General features: G+C 50.3%; 2 protein-coding genes across 3 annotated transcripts; one reads left to right on the forward strand and one right to left on the reverse strand.

The window, feature by feature from the left end:
- Positions 1 to 282: 282 nt before the first annotated feature.
- On the reverse strand, positions 283 to 16,018 carry LOC309805374 (uncharacterized protein; the record flags this gene model as incomplete). Its single annotated transcript, XM_082623297.1, has 5 exons — positions 283 to 745; positions 3,074 to 3,289; positions 13,982 to 14,331; positions 15,190 to 15,423; positions 15,887 to 16,018. The coding sequence occupies 5 exons, from the start codon at positions 16,016 to 16,018 to the stop codon at positions 652 to 654; spliced, it is 1,026 nt and encodes a 341-aa protein (XP_082479423.1). The 3' UTR covers positions 283 to 651.
- Positions 14,178 to 23,235, forward strand: SHROOM1 (shroom family member 1). 2 transcript variants are annotated; one of them, XM_082624025.1, is made up of 8 exons: positions 14,178 to 14,269; positions 17,721 to 18,731; positions 18,823 to 18,878; positions 19,049 to 19,312; positions 19,513 to 20,070; positions 20,159 to 20,300; positions 20,381 to 20,653; positions 20,754 to 23,235. In XM_082624025.1, the coding sequence occupies exons 2-8, from the start codon at positions 17,763 to 17,765 to the stop codon at positions 21,084 to 21,086; spliced, it is 2,595 nt and encodes an 864-aa protein (XP_082480151.1). In that variant the 5' UTR covers positions 14,178 to 14,269; positions 17,721 to 17,762; the 3' UTR covers positions 21,087 to 23,235. The 2 variants fall into 2 exon arrangements, with proteins under 2 accessions (XP_082480151.1, XP_082480152.1); XM_082624026.1 differs by having other exon boundaries at positions 19,103 to 19,312.

Consider the following 23,235-nt stretch of genomic DNA (forward strand, 5'->3'; position numbering starts at 1 on the left):
ACCACTGCACCACCAGGGAAGCCCTGGCTTCATTTTTAATTCTTTTCAGGCACTTACTACATTTTCCAAAAGAACCTCTGTTCACAGACTGTGAACTAGGACTTATTGCCATCACTAGTAAAGATTATTAATCTACTTCTAAGAACCAGTGCAAAGGATTTGAAAACCCAAATGAACTCTTAGAAATCCTTGCTTCCATCCATGGCAGCAGCTCCCAGACCTCTGTTTGCTGTGCTCAAGTGAGTGACTGAAGCAGTCTACTCTGAAAAGAAAGTAGCCCCTTCTAATATGGTAAGTGACATCGTTTAGTTAAAACCGCCAACAGGAGAAAGTGAAACAAGAATTGTAGGTAAACTTTAAAGCGTGCACACACACTCTAATCACTGAGTCCTGGGGACCAAGGCTATCCTTAGGATGTTGCTACCAGCTGTGAATTCACAGAAAAGAGGAGTGACTCAGATGTTCACGTGGGGTCAGGTCTCCCACTTGCATTCATTCAACAATCACTGATAGTAGTTCTGAGCCTGGTACTGCCAGGCATGGTAATTTCCTTCAAGAGTTCACAATCTGTTTTATGGGGCAGACACACAAGTAAATGAGTATATATTCTACAATATAATGTTAGGTGCAGGAGGGAACAATGAACTCTGCCTAGGGATAACAAGGATGTTTCACCGAGGAGGCAGCACTTGGTTCAAGGGTTGTATAACTCAGCATCACGATGGGTCCTTCCCACGGGCGTTTGCTAGTAGGAAAGGGAAGAAAAGAAGAAGCTTCAGCATACGCCTAACCCTCTATGGGGGGGGTGGCTATGGGACGGGAGCCTATGCTTCAGGGTCTCCAGCCAGGCCCACCTTGGCCTGACATCAGCTTAGTCTTTTGGTTCATGCTGGTGTTTAAAAAAAAAAACGAACAAAAAACAGGTAGAATCCAGGTCAACTCTCTTTTTTTTTTTTTTTTTTTTTTGCGGTATGCGGGCCTCTCACTGTTGTGGCCTCTCCCGTTGCGGAGCACAGGCTCCGGATGCGCAGGCTCAGCGGCCATGGCTCACGGGCCCAGCCGCTCCGCGGCATATGGGATCCTCCCGGACCGGGGCACGAACCCGTATCCCCTGCATCGGCAGGTGGACTCTCAACCACTGCGCCACCAGGGAGGCCCTAGGTCAACTCTCTTTAGTGTAGGAATAGGAAAAAGCAACCAACCGATCTCCAAATTTTCTTGTCTTTGATTTTATGTTTATCAAGGGAAATCTTGTTTTCATTTTCACAGCAAATGTATGACTTTGAAGCAGGAACTTGCCTGCCTTGTATTTCTCCTGTGCTGCTTTATCCTGTTTCCTGAGTTGCTAGTTTTGAGCTTGTGTAAGCCTTGTTAGAGGATCTCCAGACACATCAAAGGGCAGGGACTGCATCCCCTTAGCCCCAGAGCAGCTATGGGAGATCTCTCTTGCCCTCTTGCCTAGCGGTTGCTTCTTCCAAGGAAAGAGTACCTCTGAACACCCAAGTCTGCCCAGATTTTCCTCCAGTCTAACATTGGCATCCCAGTATTAAAAGGTGTCTTGGCTCTATATCAGAAACTTCTTAGGTTCAGGCAGCAGCAACCAGCTCTTGCAACTCAAAAAAGGGATGCACTGGAAGGAGGTCTGGTGGCCCACAGAACTAACTAAAAGGCAGGAGGACCAGCCTATGGTCCTCCTCCTCCTCCTCCAAAGGAGGCTGTATAGCAAGATCAGGAGACAGGTTAGGACCACCACCATACACACCCCCAACTACTGATGGTTTCTCACCTGTCCCTACATCACTATGTCACTCACATGAGAGTCCCAGTCCCTGGCAGGAGCATCACATTGGTCAAGCCAGGTCTGAAGGCTTGCACTGTGGCAAGCTGGCTTTCAAGTGGGAGGAGGGGCTCTGTCTCCCCAAGACCTACACAACGTGGGTTCCCCCAGGAAGGAAGAGTTCAGATGCCCACCACGGCCCTGTCTGGGGGAGCAGTAAGCAAAGCTTAGGAGAGGACCAACACTCATTGGAGACCTCTGGTGTATAAACCAATCCTTAGAGATAAAATTGAGGCTGGAATTTAGTCAAGATTGTCTTCCCTACAAGAGAAGCTGAAGTGAGGAATTATAACTAACACCACTTATTGATGGTCTCCTGTGAGCCCACTGCTGAGTATATCTGATGAAATCTCATTTAATCTTTACCTGCCAAACATATAGTAGTATCCATTTTACAGATGAGGAAATGAAGGTTCAGGAAGGTTGGGATATCTCCAGGGTCATACTGGCATTCATACTTAGGTCTGCCAGGCTGTGGACTCATGCTTGCTTTCTCACTGCTGGTTTTCTTATACCTGGGATACAGTGAACTGGAGAACAGCTCCCTGTCCTCCTTTCTTAAGCTTCTCTTAATACTTCCCTTGAAGCACAAAAAACTGCCAACTAGATTGTATGTGTGTGTGTGTTGTCACATTCACTCCTGGCAGGGTCCCAAAAACTCATGAACCATGATGGATGACAGACATACGCACCCTCAGGTTTTAGAACAAAGTCTCTTCCATGTGAGTAACTGACCAGACACATCAGTTAAAATCAGCAAGATTTTCTCAGTGAATTTTAAGAACATGCATTATCTGCTTCCATAGCCAATGACCAAAATCCATCCCACGTACATGTGGCATGCTGTGACCCAATCCTGCACTAACGCTTCCGTGTGCAGCCCGAGGCCCAGAGCTCTAGAGTTAGAGTGGCCTCCCGTTGCAAATGCTGATCAGATGGCTCCTTGGTGAGCAGAGACCTGGTGGATTTAGCTCAAACAGAAGGCAGTTTTAGGAGAGGGGCCTTTGGAGACCATCTCATCCCTTTGTTAGTGCCTGAACACAGAAGGGGCAGTTTGGCCATTCCCAGGCTTGAGCCAGCTGTTGCCCTCCCTGGGGATGCCACTGGGGGTCTTGTTCATAGTCTTGAGTTTATTTCTATTCTTGGGGACCAAAATGAAGCATAAGAGACATTTTCCATCTGGGTCCTGGGAGGCCAGCAAAGCAAAGTGGAAAAGCTCACTTGGTTACCACTTACGTGTCTTGAGTCCACTGGAGTAGGTAGAAGAGGAGAGAGGCCTGCATCCAGCTATCTCCTTGAATGTCTCTTGGCCAGGGATGTGTCGGTAACATCGGAATGAGGGAAGACCAGGAGGATGGAATGGTCCCAGGCCTGGAGCTTGGGGCCAGGCTAGAGAAGAAAAGCTGAATTCTTATGGCCAAATCAAACAGAGGCTGAGGAGTCACCCAGTGTCTGTAGGGAAAAGGTGATATATGTGTACTCAGTAGGAATGTGACAGCCCAGCATTCCTTCCCGGGAACTGCTGATCTCAAAGGGAACTTCGGTTCAATCCCTGGGACATCCAGTCCCTACCCAGGCTCGCCCAGAGGCCTTCCTGCCAGATGCCCCCATAGAAGAGGGGGTGCTCCATTCTCCCTGTACTTTTTCTTGTGGCTGCCTTCCTATTTATAGGAACAAGTGTGGTGAATTCAGTGCATAATTAAAAAGCAAACAAACTTGCTCTAAGGGAACACTTACCATTTAAGTAGACACTTGTGTAAAAACAATGCTTCGTGCTTTATTGGATTTCCAAAAATAGACAACATGATTTGTTGAATGATTTCTGGCCTTTAGTGTATTTTAACCTATACATGACAGTCTCTGAATTATCAAGACAGCTATGTAGTTACTGTCTACAAGAAAGAAACATCTTTTGCCTCAACCACAGGTTATAAATTCACTGCTACCACAAACAAAGTCAAAAGATACAAACTTGGGAAAATATTTGCCACATATTAAAAAAAAAAGTTAATTGCCTTAATATATAAAGAGATCTTACAAGTCAATAAAAAAGACCAATAGAAATACAGCTACACGTGGAACAACTCCTACAGAACACCTACTGAACGCTGGCAGAAGACCCCAGACCTCCCAAAAGGCAAGAAACTCCCCACATACCTGGGTAGGGCAAAGCGGAGAGATCCGCACACAGAGGATCGGTGCCGAGCAGCACTCACCAGCCCGAGAGGCTTGTCTGCTCGCCCGCCGGGGCACGCAGCGCTGGAAGCTGAGGCTCGGGCTTCGGTCAGAGCGCAGGGAGAGGACTGGGGCTGGTGGCGAGAACTCAGCCTGAAGGGGGCTAATGTGCCACAGCTAGCCGGGAGGGAGTCCGGGAAAACTCTGGAGCTGCCGAAGAGGCAAGAGACTTTTTCTTCCCTCTTGGTTTCCTGGTGCGCGAGGAGAGGGGATTAAGAGCGCTGCTTAAAGGGGCTCCACAGACGGGCGCGAGTCGCGACTGAAAGCGCGGAGCCCAGTGACAGGCGTGGGACGCTGGGGCTGCTGCTGCCGCCGCCAAGAAGCCTGTGTGCGAGCGCAGGTCACTGCCCACACCGCCCTTCCGGGAGCCTGTGCAGCCCGCCACTGCCGGGGTCCCGGGATCCAGGGGCGGCTTCCCTGGGAGAACGCACGGCGCGCCTCGGGCTGGTGCAACGTCACGCCGACCTCTGCCGCTGCAGGCTCGCCCCGCACTCCGTGCCCCTCCCTCCCTCCCGGCCTGAGTGAGCCAGAGTCCCCGAAGAGGCTGCTCCTTTAACCCTGTCCTATCTGAGCGAAGAACAGACGCCCTCCGGCGACCTACACGCAGAGGCGGGGCCAAATCCAAAGCTGAGACCTAGGAGCTGTGAGAACAAAGAAGAGAAAGGGAAACCTCTCCCAGCAGCCTCAGAAGCAGCGGATTAAAGCTCCACAATCAACTTGATGTACCCTGCATCTGTGGAATACATGAATAGACAACACATCATCCCAAATTGAGGAGCCCGGAGTCAGTGCTGTGCCTCTGAGGTGGGAGAGCCAACTTCAGGACACTGGTCCACAAGAGACCTCCCAGCTCCACATAATATCAAACGGCGAAAATCTTCCAGAGATCTCCATCTCAACACCAGCACCCAGCTTCACTCAACGACCAGCAGGCTACAGTGCTGGACACCCTAAGTCAAACAACTAGCAAGACAGGAACACAACGCCACCCATTAGCAGAGAGGTGGCCTAAAATCATAAAAAGTCCACAGACACCCCAAAACACACCACCAGACGTGGACCTGCCCACCAGAAAGACAAGATCCAGCCTCATCCACCAGAACACAGGCACTAGTCCCCTCCACCAGGAAGCCTACACAACCCACTAAACCAACCTTAGCCACTGGGGACAGACACCAAAAACAACAGGAACTACGAACCTGCAGCCTGCAAAAAGGAGACCCCAAACACAGTAACATAAGCAAAATGAGAAGACAGAAAAACACACAGCAGGAGAAGGAGCAAGATAAAAACCCACCAGACCTAACAAATGAAGAGGTAATAGGCACTCTACCTGAAAAAGAATTCAGAATAATGATGGTAAAGATGATCCAAGATTCTATTTCCCAGATACAAAATCTTGGAAATAGAATAGACAAAATGCAAGAAACAGTTAACAAGGACCTAGAAGAACTAAAGATGAATCAAGCATCGATTAAAAACACAATACATGAAATAAAAAATACTCTAGATGGGATCAATAGCAGAATAACTGAGGCAGAAGAACGGATAAGTGAGGTGGAAGATAAAATAGTGGAAATAACTGCTGCAGAGCAAAATAAAGAAAAAAGAATGAAAAGAACAGAGGACAGTCTCAGAGACCTCTGGGACAACATTAAACGCACCAACATTCGAATTATAGGGGTTCCAGAAGAAGAAGAGAAAAAGAAAGGGACTGAGAAAATATTTGAAGAGATTATAGTTGAAAACTTCCCTAATATGGGAAAGGAAATAGTTAATCAAGTCCAGGAGGCACAGAGAGTCCCATACAGAATAAATCCAAGGAGAAATACGCCAAGACACGTATTAATCAAACTGTCAAAAATTAAACACAAAGAAATCATATTAAAAGCAGCAAGGCAAAAACAACAAATAACACACAAGGGAATCCCCATCAGGATAACAGCTGATCTCTCAGCAGAAACTCTACAAGCCAGAAGGGAGTGGCAGGACATACTTAAAGTGATGAAGGAGAAAAACCTGCAACCAAGATTACTCTACCCAGCAAGGATCTCATTCAGATTTGATGGAGAAATTAAAACGTTTACAGACAAGCAAAAGCTGAGAGAGTTCAGCACCACCAAACCAGCTTTACAACAAATGCTAAAGGAACTTCTCTAGGCAAGAAACACAACAGAAGGAAAAGACCTACAATAATGAACCCAAAACAATTAAGAAAATGGGAACAGGAACATACATATCGATAATTACCTTAAATGTAAATGGACTAAATGCTCCCACCAAAAGACACAGAGTGGCTGAATGGATACAAAAACAAGACCCATCTATATGCTGTCTACAAGAGACCCACTTCAGGCCTAGAGACACATACAGACTGAAAGTAAGGGGATGGAAAAAAATATTCCATGCAAATGGAAACCAAAAGAAAGCTGGAGTAGCAATTCTCATATCAGACAAAATAGACTTTAAAATAAGGACTACTAGAAGAGACAAAGAAGGACACTACATAATGATCAAGGGATCGATCCAAGAAGAAGATATAACAATTGTAAATATTTATGCACCCAACATAGGAGCACCTCAATACATAAGGCAAATACTAACAGCCATAAAAGGAGAAATCGACAGTAACACACTCATAGTAGGGGACTTTAACACCCCACTTTCACCAATGGACAGATCATCCAAAATGAAAATAAATAAGGAAACACAAGCTTTAAATGATACATTAAACAAGATGGACTTAATTGATATTTATAGGACATTCCATCCAAAAACAACAGAATACACATTTTTCTCAAGTGCTCATGGAACATTCTCCAGGATAGATCATATCTTGGGTCACAAATCAAGCCTTGGTAAATTTAAGAAAATTGAAATTGTATCAAGTATCTTTTCCGACCACAATGCTATGAGACTAGATATCAATTACAGGAAAAGAGCTGTAAAAAATACAAACACATGGAGGCTAAACAATACACTACTTAATAACGAAGTGATCACTGAAGAAATCAAAGAGGAAATTAAAAAATACCTAGAAACAAATGACAATGGAGACACAACGACCCAAAACCTATGGGATGCAGCAAAAGCAGTTCTAAGAGGGAAGTTTATAGCAATACAATCCCACCTTAAGAAACAGGAAACATCTCGAATAAACAACCTAACCTTGCACCTAAAGCAATTAGAGAAAGAAGAACAAAAACATCCCAAAGTTAGCAGAAGGAAAGAAATCATAAAAATCAGATCAGAAATAAATGAAAAAGAAATGAAGGAAACGATAGCAAAGATCAATAAAACTAAAAGCTGGTTCTTTGAGAAGATAAACAAAATTGATAAACCATTAGCCAGACTCATCAAGAAAAAAAGGGAGAAGACTCAAATCAATAGAATTAGAAATGAAAAAGGAGAAGTAACAACTGACACTACAGAAATACAAAAGATCATGAGAGATTACTATAAGCAACTCTATGCCAATAAAATGGACAACCTGGAAGAAATGGACAAATTCTTAGAAATGCACAACCTGCCAAGACTGAATCAGGAAGAAATAGAAAATATGAACAGACCAATCACAAGCACTGAAATTGAAACTGTGATAAAAAATCTTCCAACAAACAAAAGCCCAGGACCAGATGGCTTCACAGGCGAATTCTATCAAGCATTTAGAGAAGAGCTAACACCTATCCTTCTGAAACTCTTCCAAAATATAGCAGAGGGAGGAACACTCCCAAACTCATTCTACGAGGCCACCATCACCTTGATACCAAAACCAGGCAAGGATGTCACAAAGAAAGAAAACTACAGGCCAATATCACTGATGAACATAGATGCAAAAATCCTCAACAAAATACTAGCAAACAGAATCCAACAGCACATTAAAAGGATCATACACCATGATCAAGTGGGGTTTATTCCAGGAATGCAAGGATTCTTCAATATACGCAAATCAATCAACATGATACACCATATTAACAAACTGAAGGAGAAAAACCATATGATCATCTCAATAGATGCAGAGAAAGCTTTCGACAAAATTCAACACCCATTTATGATAAAAACCCTGCAGAAAGTAGGCATAGAGGGAACTTTCCTCAACATAATAAAGGCCATATATGACAAACCCACAGCCAGCATCGTCCTCAATGGTGAAAAACTGAAACCATTTCCACTAAGATCAGGAACTAGACAAGGTTGCCCACTTTCACCACTCTTATTCAACCTAGTTTTGGAAGTTTTAGCCACAGCAATCAGAGAAGAAAAGGAAATAAAAGGAATCCAAATTGGAAAAGAAGAAGTAAAGCTGTCACTGTTTGCAGATGACATGATACTATACATAGAGAATCCTAAAGATGCTACCAGAAAACTACTAGAGTTAATCAATGAATTTGGTAAAGTTGCAGGATACAAAATTAATGCACAGAAATCTCTGGCATTCCTATATACTGATGATGAAAAATCTGAAAGTGAAATCAAGGAAACACTCCCATTTACCACTGCAACAAAAAGAATAAAATATCTAGGAATAAACCTCCCTAAGGAGACAAAAGACCTGTATGCAGAAAATTATAAGACACTGATGAAAGAAATTAAAGATGATACAAATAGATGGAGAGATGTACCATGTTCTTGGATTGGAAGAATCAACATTGTGAAAATGACTCTACTACCCAAAGCAATCTACAGGTTCAATGCAATCCCTATCAAACTACCACTGGCATTTTTCACAGAACTAGAACAAAAAATTTCACAATTTGTATGGAAACACAAAAGACCCCGAATAGCCAAAGCAATCTTGAGAACGAAAAATGGAGCTGGAGGAATCAGGCTCCCTGACTTCAGACTATACTACAAAGCTACAGTAATCAAGACAGTATGGTACTGGCACAAAAACAGAAAGATAGATCAATGGAACAGGATAGAAAGCCCAGAGTTAAACCCACGGACATATGGTCACCTTATCTTTGATAAAGGAGGCAGGAATGTACAGTGGAGAAAGGACAGTCTCTTCAATAAGTGGTGCTGGGAAAACTGGATAGGGACATGTAAAAGTATGAAATTAGATCATTCCCTAACACCATACACAAAAATAAGCTCAAAATGGATTAAAGACCTAAATGTAAGGCCAGACACTATCAAACTCTTAGAGGAAAACATAGGCAGAACACTCTATGACATAAATCACAGCAAGATCCTTTTTGACCCACCTCCTAGAGAAATGGAAATAAAGACAAAAATAAACACATGGGACCTAATGAAACTTCAAAGCTTTTGCACAGCAAAGGAAACCATAAACAAGACCAAAAGACAACCCTCAGAATGGGAGAAAATATTTGCAAATGAAGCAACTGACAAAGGATTAATCTCCAAAATTTATAAGCAGCTCATGCAGCTCAATAACAAAAAAACAAACAACCCAATCCAAAAATGGGCAGAAGACCTAAATAGACATTTCTCCACAGAAGATATACAGACTGCCAACAAACACATGAAAGGATGCTCAACATCTTTACTCATTAGAGAAATGCAAATCAAAACTACAATGAGATATCATCTCACACCAGTCAGAATGGCCATCATCAAAAAATCTAGAAACAATAAATGCTGGAGAGGGTGTGGAAAAAAGGGAACACTCTTGCACTGCTGGTGGGAATGTGAATTGGTACAGCCGCTATGGAGAATGGTATGGAGGTTCCTTAAAAAACTACAAATAGAACTACCATATGACCCAGCAATCCCACTACTGGGCATATACCCTGAGAAAACCATAATTCAAAAAGAGACATGTACCAAAATGTTCATAGCAGCCCTATTTACAATAGCCCGGAGATGGAAACAACCTAAGTGTCCATCATCGGATGAATGGATAAAGAAGATGTGGCACATATATACAATGGAATATTACTCAGCCATAAAAAGAAATGAAATTGAGCTATTTGTAATGAGGTGGATAGACCCAGAGTCTGTCACACAGAGTGAAGTAAGTCAGAAAGAGAAAGACAAATACTGTATGCTAACACATATATATGGAATTTAAGAAAAAAAAATGTCATGAAGAACATAGGGGTAAGACAGGAATAAAGACACAGACCTACTAGAGAATGGACTTGAGGATATGGGGAGGGGGAAGGGTAAGCTGTGACAAAGTGAAAGAGCGGCATGGACATATATACACTACCAAACGTGAGGTAGATAGCTAGTGGGAAGCAGCCGCATAGCACAGGGAGATCAGCTCGGTACTTTGTGACCGCCTGGAGAGGTGGGATAGGGAGGGTGGGAGGGAGACGCAAAAGGGAGGGGATATGGAAACATATGTATATGTATAACTGATTAAATTTGTTATAAAGCAAAAAAAAAATAAAAAATAAACACTTTATTTTGGAATATTAAAAAAAAAAAAACACAGTTAGTAAAAAAAAAAAAAAAAAAAAAAAAAGACCAATAATTTGATAGAAAAATGGGCAAAGAAAGTTAACAGATCACAGAAGTTAATACAAATGGCTTTAAATGTACAAAATGATATGCAATTTTATATATAAAAAAGAAATGTAAATTAAAACATATTATTTTCACCTTTCATATTTCAGAGGTCAAAAGTCTGATAATGTACTGTGTTAGTGAGGATGTAGGAAAATGGGCACTCTCATATATATTAATGGGATACAAATTGGTACACACTCATTGTAAGAAATTTGAGATTAACCAAATTTGAAAATTTACATACCCTGTTACAGTTATCTATTACTGTTTAACAAACAACCCCAAAACTTAGTGGCTTTCCCATTTACAATTATTTTCCTTGTGAAATTGAGGAAGGGCTAGGTTGGGTGGTGGTTCTCTGACCCGTATAATGTCAGCTGAACTCTCCCAGGCCTGGGAAAGTACTGAGATACTGAGGGGCACAGGCATGTCTTTTTATGTAGTAGAAAAACATGACTAATATGTGCACGTGTCCATCTTCTCCATGGCCCCTGCTCCCCAACTACTGCCACCACTAAAGGAGACTCCAACTTCACAGCAGTTTCGTCCCCTTCCTGCCCTCTAAGATTCTTTGGGCTTTTGCAATAATGAAATGCCCTCCAGTCAAAGACCCTGAGGAACACACCTATAGTTGAAAAAAATGGAGTGTATTACTTGTTACAGTGAGGGGAACACACAGGATGGGGAACCATGGAGCATTTTGGTAAGAGGGCATTAGAGGGGACTTACAGGATTTGGGCTTGTATTAGTGATTTTGGAGAGAATTAAAGAAGCAGGACTTTTCTCAGTGTTTGATGCTGTCGGGAAGCAAGAGTAATTCTATGATTAGGTACCTTAAACCTTATCTAGAAAAAGGAATAACTAAAGCAAAGTTAAAGCTGCAATTGGCAAGGAAACAGCACTCGCATATTATCCAGGATAGAAAGACATTTGGTCATTTTGGGGACTTGGACAACGTTCACGGTTTGTCTGTGTTTGGATATGATTACAGAATGGTCTTGTTTTTGTCTTGACCCATCATGGTTACAGATGGCCTTGTCCGATGTTGATGTCCTGTGAAATAGTTTATGTGCAACAGGAGAACTCCAAGGCCTTGGCTGTTGTCAGATCAATTTCTACAACACCAAGGTCTAACTGATAGTCCCAGGCCAACATCCAGATGTCAGGGACTGCTTTCTCTTTCTCAGACGAGAAGAAGAGGCAAGCAGAGAAGTGGGTGGGCGGGATTTCAGTTTTGGAGGAGTTAGGCAGAGAGTTTCTGCAGCGTGTGCAAAAGAAATTAAGGGGGCGGGAGGAGGAGCGGGTTAACAAGAATTGCTGTGGACACTGTGTCCACTTCATGGTTGTCAAGAAATATACTTTTTAGGGACTTCCCTGGTGGCGCAGTGGGTGAGAGTCCGCCTGCCGATGCAGGGGACACGGGTTCATGCCCCGGTCCAGGAAAATCCCGCATGCCACGGAGCGGCTAGGCCTGTGAGCTATGGCCGCTGAGCCTGCGCGTCCGGAGCCTGTGCTCTGAAACAGGAGAGGCCACAATACTGAGAGGCCCGCGTACCGCCAAAAAAAAAAACTTTTAAAAAATATAAATTAAAATCTTGAACAATTTTGAATTGGCTTTTGGTTGCTGGATTGTATTCCCTCTATTGTAATACTGCTCTGAGACCAACCATGCGGATCAGGATCTTAAAAGGGCAGGTATTCAAAGCCAAGAAGTTCTGAGCCATTGTCTTAAGAGTCCAGAGCTCCAGCTCAAGCTGAAGCTGATGCCTGGGTCAGGATGGTGTTTGAAGAAGAACCAGAGCCAGGAGGGTGCCAATCAGAAGCCAGGCTCAGGTGCCTGCGGCCTCCATCCCCTAGAAGACCCAAGCATTCAGAGCTCCCCAGGCTCTTAGTGCCCCCAGAAAGTGGCAGCCTTGACCTCCGGTCTGGGTTTCTTCCCCAGGCTCTTAGTGCCCCCAGAAAGTGGCAGCCTTGACCTCCGGTCTGGGTTTCTGGGTCCTGGTTTTTACCATAACAAACCTTGTCAGCCGAGGATGCAAATATAGGGGGATATGGTCCCTGCCCCCAGGCATGCTGATTCTGTGGGAGAGTGAGGGCAGCCACAGCAATAGCTGGGGCTCAAGACAGACGAGCACTGAAGGCCCAGCAAAAGGCCCCCAGCCCCTTCCAGGGAGGGAGCATTTCTTGGCAGAGCCAGTATCCACAGGATAAATGTTTGGAAAGCAGGGGCAAGGAAGGCTGAGGACAGAGCAGTGAGGAATGCACAGTGACAGATGAATTCAGAGCATTCTTTGGAGCCTGGAGATCCCCAAAGGTGAAAATCTCAAGAGCCAAACTCTATGGCTGGCGTAAATCCTATCGAGGCCGCAGGGGATACGCATAGTCCAGCACCTAAAGGACCCACTGAGGGTAGCAGGAGTGAACACAGACGTCAGCAGAGCCTCCCCTCTCCTTCCCTTCCTCTCCCTCCCCTTTCAGGTGGCTGGCCAGAAGGGCCCAGACTATGTGGGGTAGTGGGAGAAATGAAAAGAAAACGGGCAAACATGGGAGAAGAAGAGCCCACACTGGGAATCAAAGAGCTGGAAGAGTTCTGGAAATGGAGTATCTGGAGGGAGAGTTGGTCAAGGGATGATGCATTAGCATCCGAACTGTACTCAGAGGGACAAGGACAGTGGCGGGTCTGCTTACTTGGCCAAACTTTCTGAAAGGAATCGGGTGCCCGTGTGGGCACCCGGCCTGGGCTTTCCCACAGAAGGGGTGGCCTGGACCCTCGGTGCTCGGGCCCGCGCGCTACCGGCGGTAAGAACGCGCTGGGCGGAGGCGGGCGGGCGAGCGCCTTGGTGGCCCTTCCCCTACTTTCCAGCTTCTTCAGCTGGAGCAAGAGGTCTGTGCCCGGCGGGGGAACGAGCGTCCAACCCCTGGACCCAGGTCTAGGCCCGCAAGCGGACACTACGAAGGGGCGGGCGGCTCCCGGGGCAGCGCCGCCGTTCCGCGCTCCCGCCCCCGGGAGCCGGACGTGGCGCCTCCCCCGCGGCAGCGGGAGCCTGGAGGTGGGGTCGGGAGCCCGAGGCCGGGACTCTGATGTCACCGCGCGGCCGCGGGCGCCCGGGAGCGCGTCTCGGGTTGGAGCTCAGGTACTCGGTGAGGCCGGGGGGGCCGGACGGCCGGGAGTGGGCGGCGGAATCGCCCTTCCCGGGGGCGGCAGGGCGAGCCCCGCCGCTAGGAGCGGGTGGGGTGGCTGGGGCTCCGCGGAGCAGCCCGCGCCTCGTTGGGTCTGGAGGGGTTGGGCTCCGCGCGGAGTCTGGTCTGCGTGAGTCAAGGCCCTGCGCGCTTGGCCCCTTCGCAGAGGGGTGGGGGGCGCAGAGCCGGCAACAGCGGGAGCTGCTGGGGAGCGCGCCCGGGGGACCCGAGCACGCAGTGGGGTCTCACCCTGCAACCTCCGGCTCCCGCCTTTCGACCGCGCAGCCACTGGGGAATCCTGGCCTCTCCGGTCCACGATCGCGCGGTCCCCTCCGCGCGTTCTGAGCCCTCCTTCCCCGACGGTGAACCCAACCAACAGGAAAGGCCGAGAAATGCGCCGGCCAGGGGCCATCCGCTCTCCCAGCGTTCCCGAGGCCTCGCTCTCCAGCCGCACCGCGTGACTTTGTCGCCCCCTGTGGCCGCCAGGCCTGCGCCTCTTTCTTCCCTGGAGCGCCTCGACTCAGCTTGAAGCCCCAGGTATGTGGTACGATCTGGACCGCGGCTTCCTCTCCCCAAGTGCCGCCAACATCCCGGGTTTCCTGACCGTGGCACAGAGCTAGAGTCTACGGAGACTCTACGTGTGCGCGGGAGCGAGCTGAGAGCAGACGCTTCGCGACGTGAGCTGTGGTGCTGACAGGCCGGGAGAATGGGGTGCCGGAGGGAACTGGGAGAGCCACGGAACTTACCAAAATGCCTGCCCTTCTAGACCTGGTCTGGAGTGGTGGAATTCAAGACACGGCCCAGGACCTAGAAACTCAGTCCGGCAGGGAGACTGCCATGCAGGCAGCGCGGCAGTCTCCCTGCCAGACCATCCAGGTGGGGTGGCCTGGACAACCTCTCCATAAGAGAGGTCAGACGTGAGGTGGCCTTTGGGAAAGATATGATTTAATTCCTGATCATTGTTGATAATTTGAGGTTGTCTGCCTTTCTGGTCACCTTACCTGGATCTGCTTCCGTTGCCTTTGTGTGATTTTACCCACTGGAAGCTGTCTTCGTGGATTTCCCCACGAACCTCTAATTAAAAACCTGGGTCTGCTTTCTTGCCTGGTCCAACCTCTCTCCTGAGGTCCAGACACACATCTCAACTTACCACCTGCTTGCCAGACTTGCCACAAACACTGCAAAGCCCACAGGCCCCAGACTGAGCACTGGATCCCTTGGCTAGTCCCCATCTCAGCTTCCTCATTCCTGGGACCAGCACCTCCACCTCCCCAGCCCCTAGCTCTGAACACGGAAGTCATCCTTGTCTCCTTTTCCTCTCTTGCTCTTTGATTCAGGTGATAAGTTTATCGCAAATGACCCCAATCTGGTGGTTTTCTAGCCGGGATTCCACTTTGCTCCCCCTGCTCTGACGGGGCTTGGCAAAAGGTTCTTTGAGTTCTAGCTTCTGGACTTACATTCAATGCAGGCACTGGCTCTGCAGCCCAGCCCACAGCTGACAGTAATGCTGATGCTAGGGCTCCTGGGGTGTGGCTACCCCCAGCCACAAGGACTGGCTGAACTGCAAGAGGCTCCCTGCAGCCAGACAAGTGTGAAAACTCTTTGCTCTTTGGGCTGAGGTCCCAAAACACACTAAAGGAGCTGGACCCTCCTGGCATAACAGGTTCTACAAAGGGCACAGTGTGAGCATCCTGCATGGGTATCAGGTGCTTGGGTTACAACTGCAAAAGCATCCTCGAGACAAGTTAAGGTCAATAAGAAAATGTACACACATTTTAGTTATCCATTTGAGCTGTTTTTATTTGGTGAACTCAGAATCCTTTATCAGTCAGTAACTCACAAATAAGATAGAATTGTCAAGGCCTTTTTTGAGGAAACATCTTTGTATTAGAACAGTTACCCATGCCTATAGATGCAGCGAAAGTCAAGAATGGGTGGCATGAGCCAGGGTAAACAGTGCTCCCAAGCTGGGCTCAGAAGGATAGGAAGAGAGAGAGCTATTGTCTGGGTGGCTGGCGGTGGGGGCGGGGTTTACCAAGAGGAGGTGACTGTCCTCCCAGGGGCTGCTACTCAGAGTAGCTTCTTGTCTTTCTGAAGTTCAGGGAGTATAAACTACTTTGCAAAAATGGTCCCCAAGCCTGAGTGAAGACCAACCTGCAGGGCTGGCCTTAGTGGGCACAAAGATGCCTCCAGGTGGGTGATGTCAAGATGTTCTGGTACCAGGTCAGCTGAGATCCCCTCCTGGGAATGTTGGAGGTACTGCTTCGCCCTTTTAGGAAACATCATATCCTCCCACCGCTAACCTCCCTACCTGCCCTATCCAGCAATCTGTAGCATCTGGGGTCTCAGGGAATGGGGTAGAGGGTGATCCTGAGCTCCAAAAAGTGTCTAGAGGCTCACATAAATCTGTTTTTCAGTTTCCACCCAACTGTGGGTCACCCTCCTCTGAAGTCCCAACCAAGCAGCTTAGGAAAGGCAAGCCCGCCCCCCACCCCACCCCCAAAGTCCCTATAGCCCATAGGGAGCCCTCAGTTCCCAAGACTGAAAGCTGCTTTCACCCCTGACCCAGGCACACCCACCTAGCTCCTCCCCTTGCTCCCCCTCCTGCCACTGGGGAAGTATTGATTTCTGGCCATTCCTGTTCCAAGCTGTGCTTGCCTGCGCTTTTGGTTCCTAATAACCTGAGTAACCTGGTCAGTGTCCATGGGTGGCAGCTGCCTCACCCATTCTGTCCCCTTTCTCAAAAAGACTAATAGGGAGAGAAGAGTGGGTGGAAGCAAAGAAGCCCTCAACCTTCTCCACCAAAGCCACCCCCATCTACTCCCTGAAAGGCTGCTCCTTTCCTTGTCATTCAACAAATACTTAACATCCACTACGTGCCTGGCACCGAGGGTACAGAGATGAGTAAGTGCAGGGCCTGTCCTCAGGAAGCTCAGGGGTGGGAATGGGGAGAGGGAATCAAAGCAAGCCAACAATCACAATGCAGGGCGATGAGTGCGGTGATGCAGGAAGCTCAGGACACTGTAGGGATCCCAAAGGGTCAGAAGACCTCTAAGCTGAGCCCTGTAGGAGGAGCAAGAGTGGCAGGACAAAGAGGGGGTGAGCCTGTGATTCCTAGACAAAAGGCAGAGAGTCTCCCAAGCAGGGGCCATATTATCCTGGAATCTGCCAGTATTTTGGAGGGATGGGGGCGATTGTTTCCCATAGTGGAGGCTGGGCTTTGTTGGAGGCTCAGGCCCCTGGCGGCTGGGGGTGAACTGGCTTTCAGCAGGGTTTGCTTCTAGGAAATTGATTCTGGCTGCAGTAAGCTTGGAGGCAGGCCCAGATTCCAGGCAGGGCTCCCTGCCCCTTACCAGCTGTGTGCCTCTGGGCAAGTCATTCCCCCTTCAGAACTTCAGTGTCCTCATCTGTAAAATGCAGACAGCAGTTGTGCGGTTCAAGACAAATATTTATTCAAAGCACCTGGAACATAACTGGCCCAGAGGGAGGGAGGAAGGCTGTGAAGCTGCCCCTGCCACCTGACCTGGGTCTTTCCCCCTCCTTTCTTGTCTCCCCTGTGATCTCAGACCGTTCTTGACCATTGTTTATCAGGGAAAGATCACATGGAGAAGCTAACAAAGCAGCCAGGAAGCAGCCAGGGTGGGACAGGGTTGGGGAGGGCAGGAGCATGGGTACATTCTCAGAGCTCCAGGAGGTGCCAGGGTAGAAGCCGGGGCTGCGGGCCAGAAGAGCCCCAGCGGGGGATGCGCTAGTCGCCAGTTCCTTCCCCTGAGCTAAGGCCCTCAATCTCCAGAGTTGTTCCCCTGGTCCTACTGCCCTTGCCATTCCAGACTAGGGAGGTGGGGGGTGTGTGTGTGTGTGCCAGCGCTAATAAGGGTCGTGAGACTAGGGAGGGGATGTGTAAGCATGTCCGTGTTGGAGGTGCCAGAAGGTTGTCCTAACCCTAACCCGGAGCGCCTCACCCACCACCCCGTCTATGCTTTTCCAGGCCCCACAGAGCTGGCCAGCCTCCGCCCGCGTCCGCGCAGCCATGGAGGCTCTGGGTCCTGGAGGCGACTGCGCCTCGCCGGCCTCGTCCACTCGCAGCCTGGACCTGCGGCGGCTGTCCGCGCGCGCCGACTCAGCCTACAGCTCTTTCTCCGCCGCCTCCGGCGGTCCTGAGCCGCGCACACCGTCGCCGGGGACCCACCAACTTCCCTACCTGGACTGGGACTACGTGCGCGTGGTGTGGGGCGGCCCGGCCCCCACCGCCGGGCTTCGCGCCTCCCCGCAGCCCCGGCCCGCGGCCGCCGCACGCAGTGGGCCTCGTCCCCCCGAGATCCGGGGGACCCCGGGGCCGCTCAGCCGCCAGACCACTCCGCTGCTGTACGCGCTGGCGGCCGAGGCGGAGGCCGCGGCGCGGGCAGCCGAGCCGCCCAGTCCGCCTGCGTCGCGGGCCGCCTACCGCCAGCGGCTGCAGGGCGCGCAGCGGCGAGTGCTCCGGGAGACGTCCTTCCAGCGCAAGGAGCTCCGCATGAGCCTGCCCGCCCGCCTGCGGCCCGCGGCCCCCGCGCGGCCCTCAGCCGCGCACCCTCGCTCTGCCTTGCTCAGCCACCCCGGCGGGGAAGCGGAGCCGGCGCGCCCCGGGGCTCCCGCGCCGGGAACCGCCGGCAGGGGACGCCTCGCCAACCAGCAGCGGAAGTGGTGCTTCTCAGAGCCGGGAAAGCTGGATCGCGTGGGTCGGGGCGGTGGGTTGGCGGGGGAATGCTCGGGGGAGGCCTGCTCCAGCTCTGGCCTCGCCAGGCCGGAGCCCCGGGAATGGCAGCAGCGGACGCTGGCAGAGTTCGAAGGTCACCAGATCAGATGGCTGCCTGCGACCCAGCCCCGAAGCATAGAGGACCCGAAACCCCGGTCCTTGAGGCTCAGCAATGCCTATAGGCCTGCCGGTCGGAGTCGGAGCGCTTCGGGGGAAGTCTTGTCCCCCTGGGGAAGTCCAGGAGGGGTCATGCCCATTGCCCAGGTATGGAAGATAGGGGCTGCAAGCTTGGCTTGGGGGCATCCAGAAGATTGAAAACTTGAGCAACATTTCATCCAACTGCTTGCCTTTCCAGGCTGTTCCCAAAGGAGCAGAAACCCCCAGACCATTGTTTCAGACCAAACTTTCCAGGTGAGAGACATGGACCACTCTGGGGACTGAAAGCTGGGGGAAGGCAGCTTTCATAGCTCTTGCTCAAGAAAGAAGAGGGCCTCCCACTCACCCTCAGTTGGAGCCTTCTGTCTTTTGCAAACCACATCCCCTAATCCCACCCCCAACACCCTACTGTCTGTCTGGTGCAGAACCAGAATCTTCCTGCCTGGTCCCTGTGGTCAGTGTAGGGTCCCTGCTTCCAGGTTCCTGACTCAGAAGGAAGTTGCAGTGGTGTGTTCTGCAGAGGGCCCCCAGAGCAGTCCCTCTGACTGGGAGCAGAGGGCCTCAGAGAACTGCATTGTGTCTGCCCGGCTCCCATCCCTTCCTGATGATGAAGTTTTCCTGGAAGAAGCCCCGCTGGTCAGAATGAGATCACCTGCAGACTCCCATGCTCCTCTGGGGCTCCCAAACAGGTGAATTCCCTCAGGCTTTCAAGCAGAGTGAGATACCCCCTTCCCACACACATCTACAAAATGCTGGAGGGGCAGGGAACCCTCTCCTGGCTGGTGGCTGGGAGCCAGGGGGGTGAGGTGGGGGAGGTGGATGGCCGTTGGAGGCCACCATTTATCTTTGGCCAGAGCTTCTTCTGATTTAGTGTCTCTTCCACTTCCAGTGTCCATGCCTCTGACCAGCAATATGGAGCTGGCTTGGGTCAGAGGGCTGACCAGGCTATAATCCCCTCGGAGCAGCCCCTTCATGAGCACCCAGAGACTGCAAGGGCGGATGACTGTTGGTCTGTGAGTGTCTCCAGGCCTACATGCTGTAGTCCCCCTGGGACTGCAAATGGTGACATTGCAACCTTTGACCCCACTGGACTGCTGACCACTGATCCCCCCACAGCTGCAGAGACTGACCCCCTCAAACCTCTCCCAAGTGATGCCCTGAGACCCCCAGGCAATGATACCCTGGGGCCTTCTGACCACACTGCCCTGGCTTGGGGCACTGGCCAGACTGGTTCAAGGTCAACATGGCCCAGTCCACGCCTCGAGGAGCTGGTTCAGGAGCTGGCCAGATTGGATCCCTCTCTGAGTGACACTCTCACCTCCTATCCCAGCCCAGAGCCATCCCTGGGCCTGCTGGATGGGCTGATTCCTTTAGCCGAGGTCTGGGCTGCAATGAGGCCAGCCTGTGGAGAGGCTGGAGAGGAAGCAGCTGGTACTTCTGCGTCAGGGTGAGTGAGGGGTACCAGGGACTCAGGGGATTCTAAGCCCCTGCAGCCTGGGGCAGGACGACCCAAGGAACTCTGGTTTTGTCCCCAGCTCTTACCTACTTAACTCCACCCAGCACCTGCCAGCTTCTCAGGAGGAGACAAGGCCTGAAAACCTTACCACCCACGCTGTGCCTGACAAGCCATGCGGCCCGGGTCTCCCCGAGCCAAATAACAGCATCCAAGCCAAGAAAGTGAGTGTGGAGGGGCTATTAGAGGCTGGGCTAAGTCAGGGCCCTGCCTCCAGACTTAAGTACCCACGCCCTCCCTGCAGGTGGAGCTGGCGGACCTCCTCCAAAAGACGCTAAGGGAGCTTCAGGCCGAGCAGGAGCAGCTGCAGGGAGCGGCCCAGGCTTGGGCCAGGCGCGGGGCTGCCCTGGAGGCCTCTGTCGGCCAGGCCTGTGCACCCCACGAGCTCGAGCGGTTCAGCCGGTTCATGGCCGACCTAGAGCGCGTGCTTGGCCTCCTGCTGCTGCTGGGCAGTCGCCTGGACCGCGTGCACCGCGCCCTGGCCCGGGCGGGCGCAGACGGCGACCCTGACGAGCAGGTAACGGGTTTGGGCTGGGGGAGGGCGGGGCGGTGAGGGGCCTGCGGGCTCCGGCTGGAAGCCTCCCGCGAGCGGCGGCGCCCTCGCCCCGCGTCTCCAGGCCTCTCTGCTGCAGCGACTGGGGCTCCTGCAGCGGCAGCAGGAAGACGCCAAGGAGTTGAAGCAGCATGTGGCACGGCGCGAGCGGGCCCTGCGCGAGGTGCTGGCGCGCGCACTGCCCGCTGACGAGCTGCGGGCCTATCGCTCCCTGTTGGTCGGCAAGGCCGCTGTCCTGGCCCAGCAGCGCAGCCTGGACGAGCGGGTCCGCCTCCTTCAGGACCAACTGGACACAGTCAGGACCGACCTTGGCCGTCGTCCTGCGACTCCCAGGCCGGCCTGGCCCCCAGGCACCCGTCCTCCGGATAAACCGCCCTTCCCCCCTCCCCTCATCTAGTTACAGGGGTGTGGGGATGAGGAGCACTGCCCCTGCCTCTCACCCACGTGATTGGGATGACGCTGGTTTATTCGGTGCTTTTCCCTTGGGGTGGGGAAGACCCAGGCCCGGCCTTCCTGGGGTACTTTTTCCAAGTGTTCTCATGTGGCCTTACCCAAGTCTTAGGAATTATTTGGTAATTAACTTATGAATTTTAAAGTCTGCAGTATTCCCCCTTTTCGGTCAGGGTTGGTTGGAGGGAGAGGAGACAAGTCAGAGGAGCACTTCAACTTAAGATGCAAAATGGCCATTTTTTTCCCTCAATAAAAAATTGATGTGAGAAGTGTGCGTATCACCTGGAGCCTGGCTTGGAGGAGGGATCTTGTTTGCAAACTACAGACACCTGCCAGACTAGAGCAGAAAAGAGATTTGTTGGAGGACATCACTCGGGCCTGGGGATCCCTAGAAAGACTGAGGAAACAGGCTTGAAAACTGGAGGGGCCAAGCAGATGCTGTCACCAGTAGTCCCTAACTATTCTGGTGACTGCATTATTACCACGGAGGCCTAGGCCTGATTGGCTGAGGCCAGGTCTCTTTTGCTGGTTTTTACCCAAGCCCCCGACATGAGTAGTATAGTGGAAGTGGGGGACTGCCTCCCTTCAAGACTCAGGGATAGGGAACTTCCCCAAATGGAAAATGGATTCAGATGCTTTGCTGCCTTAAAACCCTGATGAATGTCGAGTACACTTGGACATTTGGGGACATTCATTCCAAGACCCAGAAAGAACTTTCTTCCTCTTCCAATTATGTTGGATAATTGGATAAACTGAATTTATCCACCTTTCCTTTGGAGTTCCCACTAGGTCACCCAGGCTTAAGGAGGGCAGTTGGGGGGATGGGAGCTGAAGGTGAGTCATGGGGGACCTGGAGACCTATTATTGTGGGGGTGGTGCTGAGGAGCTGCAGAGGCAGCTTTTCTTATGTTCTGGAGATGCCAGTTTGGGTATGGGCTAAGGTTGGGAGTTAAGGGCTAGAGTGGTATGAAACAGGACACACATTCCCCTCTGTGTGTCAGTCCTGTGTACATAGAATCAATGTTCAGTTCTCAAATATACATTGAAAATCTGCCTTAATATTTGTAGCTGCTAAGGCCAGGGACAAGAACATTGTTCATGTAAATGTTCAGTGTATTTTTGGAAGCTGGGCACATTAATAGGCATGTGTATGTGTATCTAAAGCCAACAGACCTCAAAGTGAGAAATGTCTGCTTCTGGGCTCGTTTTCTGATGCATATTGTCACTAAGTGCAACTGGTTGGGAATTTTAAATGGTCGTATTCATACCAAAAGCATTAGTTATAACAGTCGCGCTATTGAGCACAGAACAATGCTCACATTGTGCCTTTTTATAAAAAACATATGGGGCTCCTGCTGATTCTAACATTATGTTTTGCTTTTCTCCTTTGAACGCTGTGGGCGGGGCCTCCGCTCTAAGATCCTCTGCCTAGCAGGGCAGCTCTCTTCCAGACGCGTTCTGGATGGAATCTACTTATTTCTGGCTTTTGCCCTGTACAGTCCCCATTGCATTCTCCCATTGTGATATACTTAGAAACACACTTAACGTCGTCCATTAGGCCAGTGAAAATTGTGTATATCAGACAAAACACTCCCAGCCCGGGATAGGTATGAGAAGCAGCGTCTGCCATTGTCTGGTTAAACTGCACTTTGGTTCTTTGCTGGTTTTTGCCATGGGGAAATATGAGGCTTCTGTGCTTGTCTCTACCAGATCGAGAGAGCCCACAAAAGTAGGGCCACAACTCCTGCGCCTGTCCTTCCATTTTGCCTCCGTCTCCTTCCTGCCCCAGTTTATCTCCCTTCCACACCCCGTTATTCCTTCAGAGGGCAAGAATGAGCTCAGCATAGGTGTTCTATATTGGCAGCACGGACTAAGACTAGGGGTGGGGTGGGGGCCAGTACCAGAAGTCCGGTGAATTCCATCCTCCTGGACACTGCCAGCAGAGGGCACTGTTTTCCTCATGATGAAAGCTGCTAGCCACGCTTTACCACCCGCCGCCTCCCCAGCTACCAGGCCCTCTGGGCTAGCCACAGGGACGTTGCCTTGTCCTGAGCAGTGTCCCTGTTGGACCTGAAGGCTGGGGCTAAGCATTTGTG

The sequence above is a fragment of the Mesoplodon mirus genome (assembly GCF_964341445.2).
Source record: "Mesoplodon mirus genome assembly, chromosome: 5".
Classification (NCBI taxonomy): Eukaryota; Metazoa; Chordata; class Mammalia; order Artiodactyla; family Ziphiidae; genus Mesoplodon; species Mesoplodon mirus.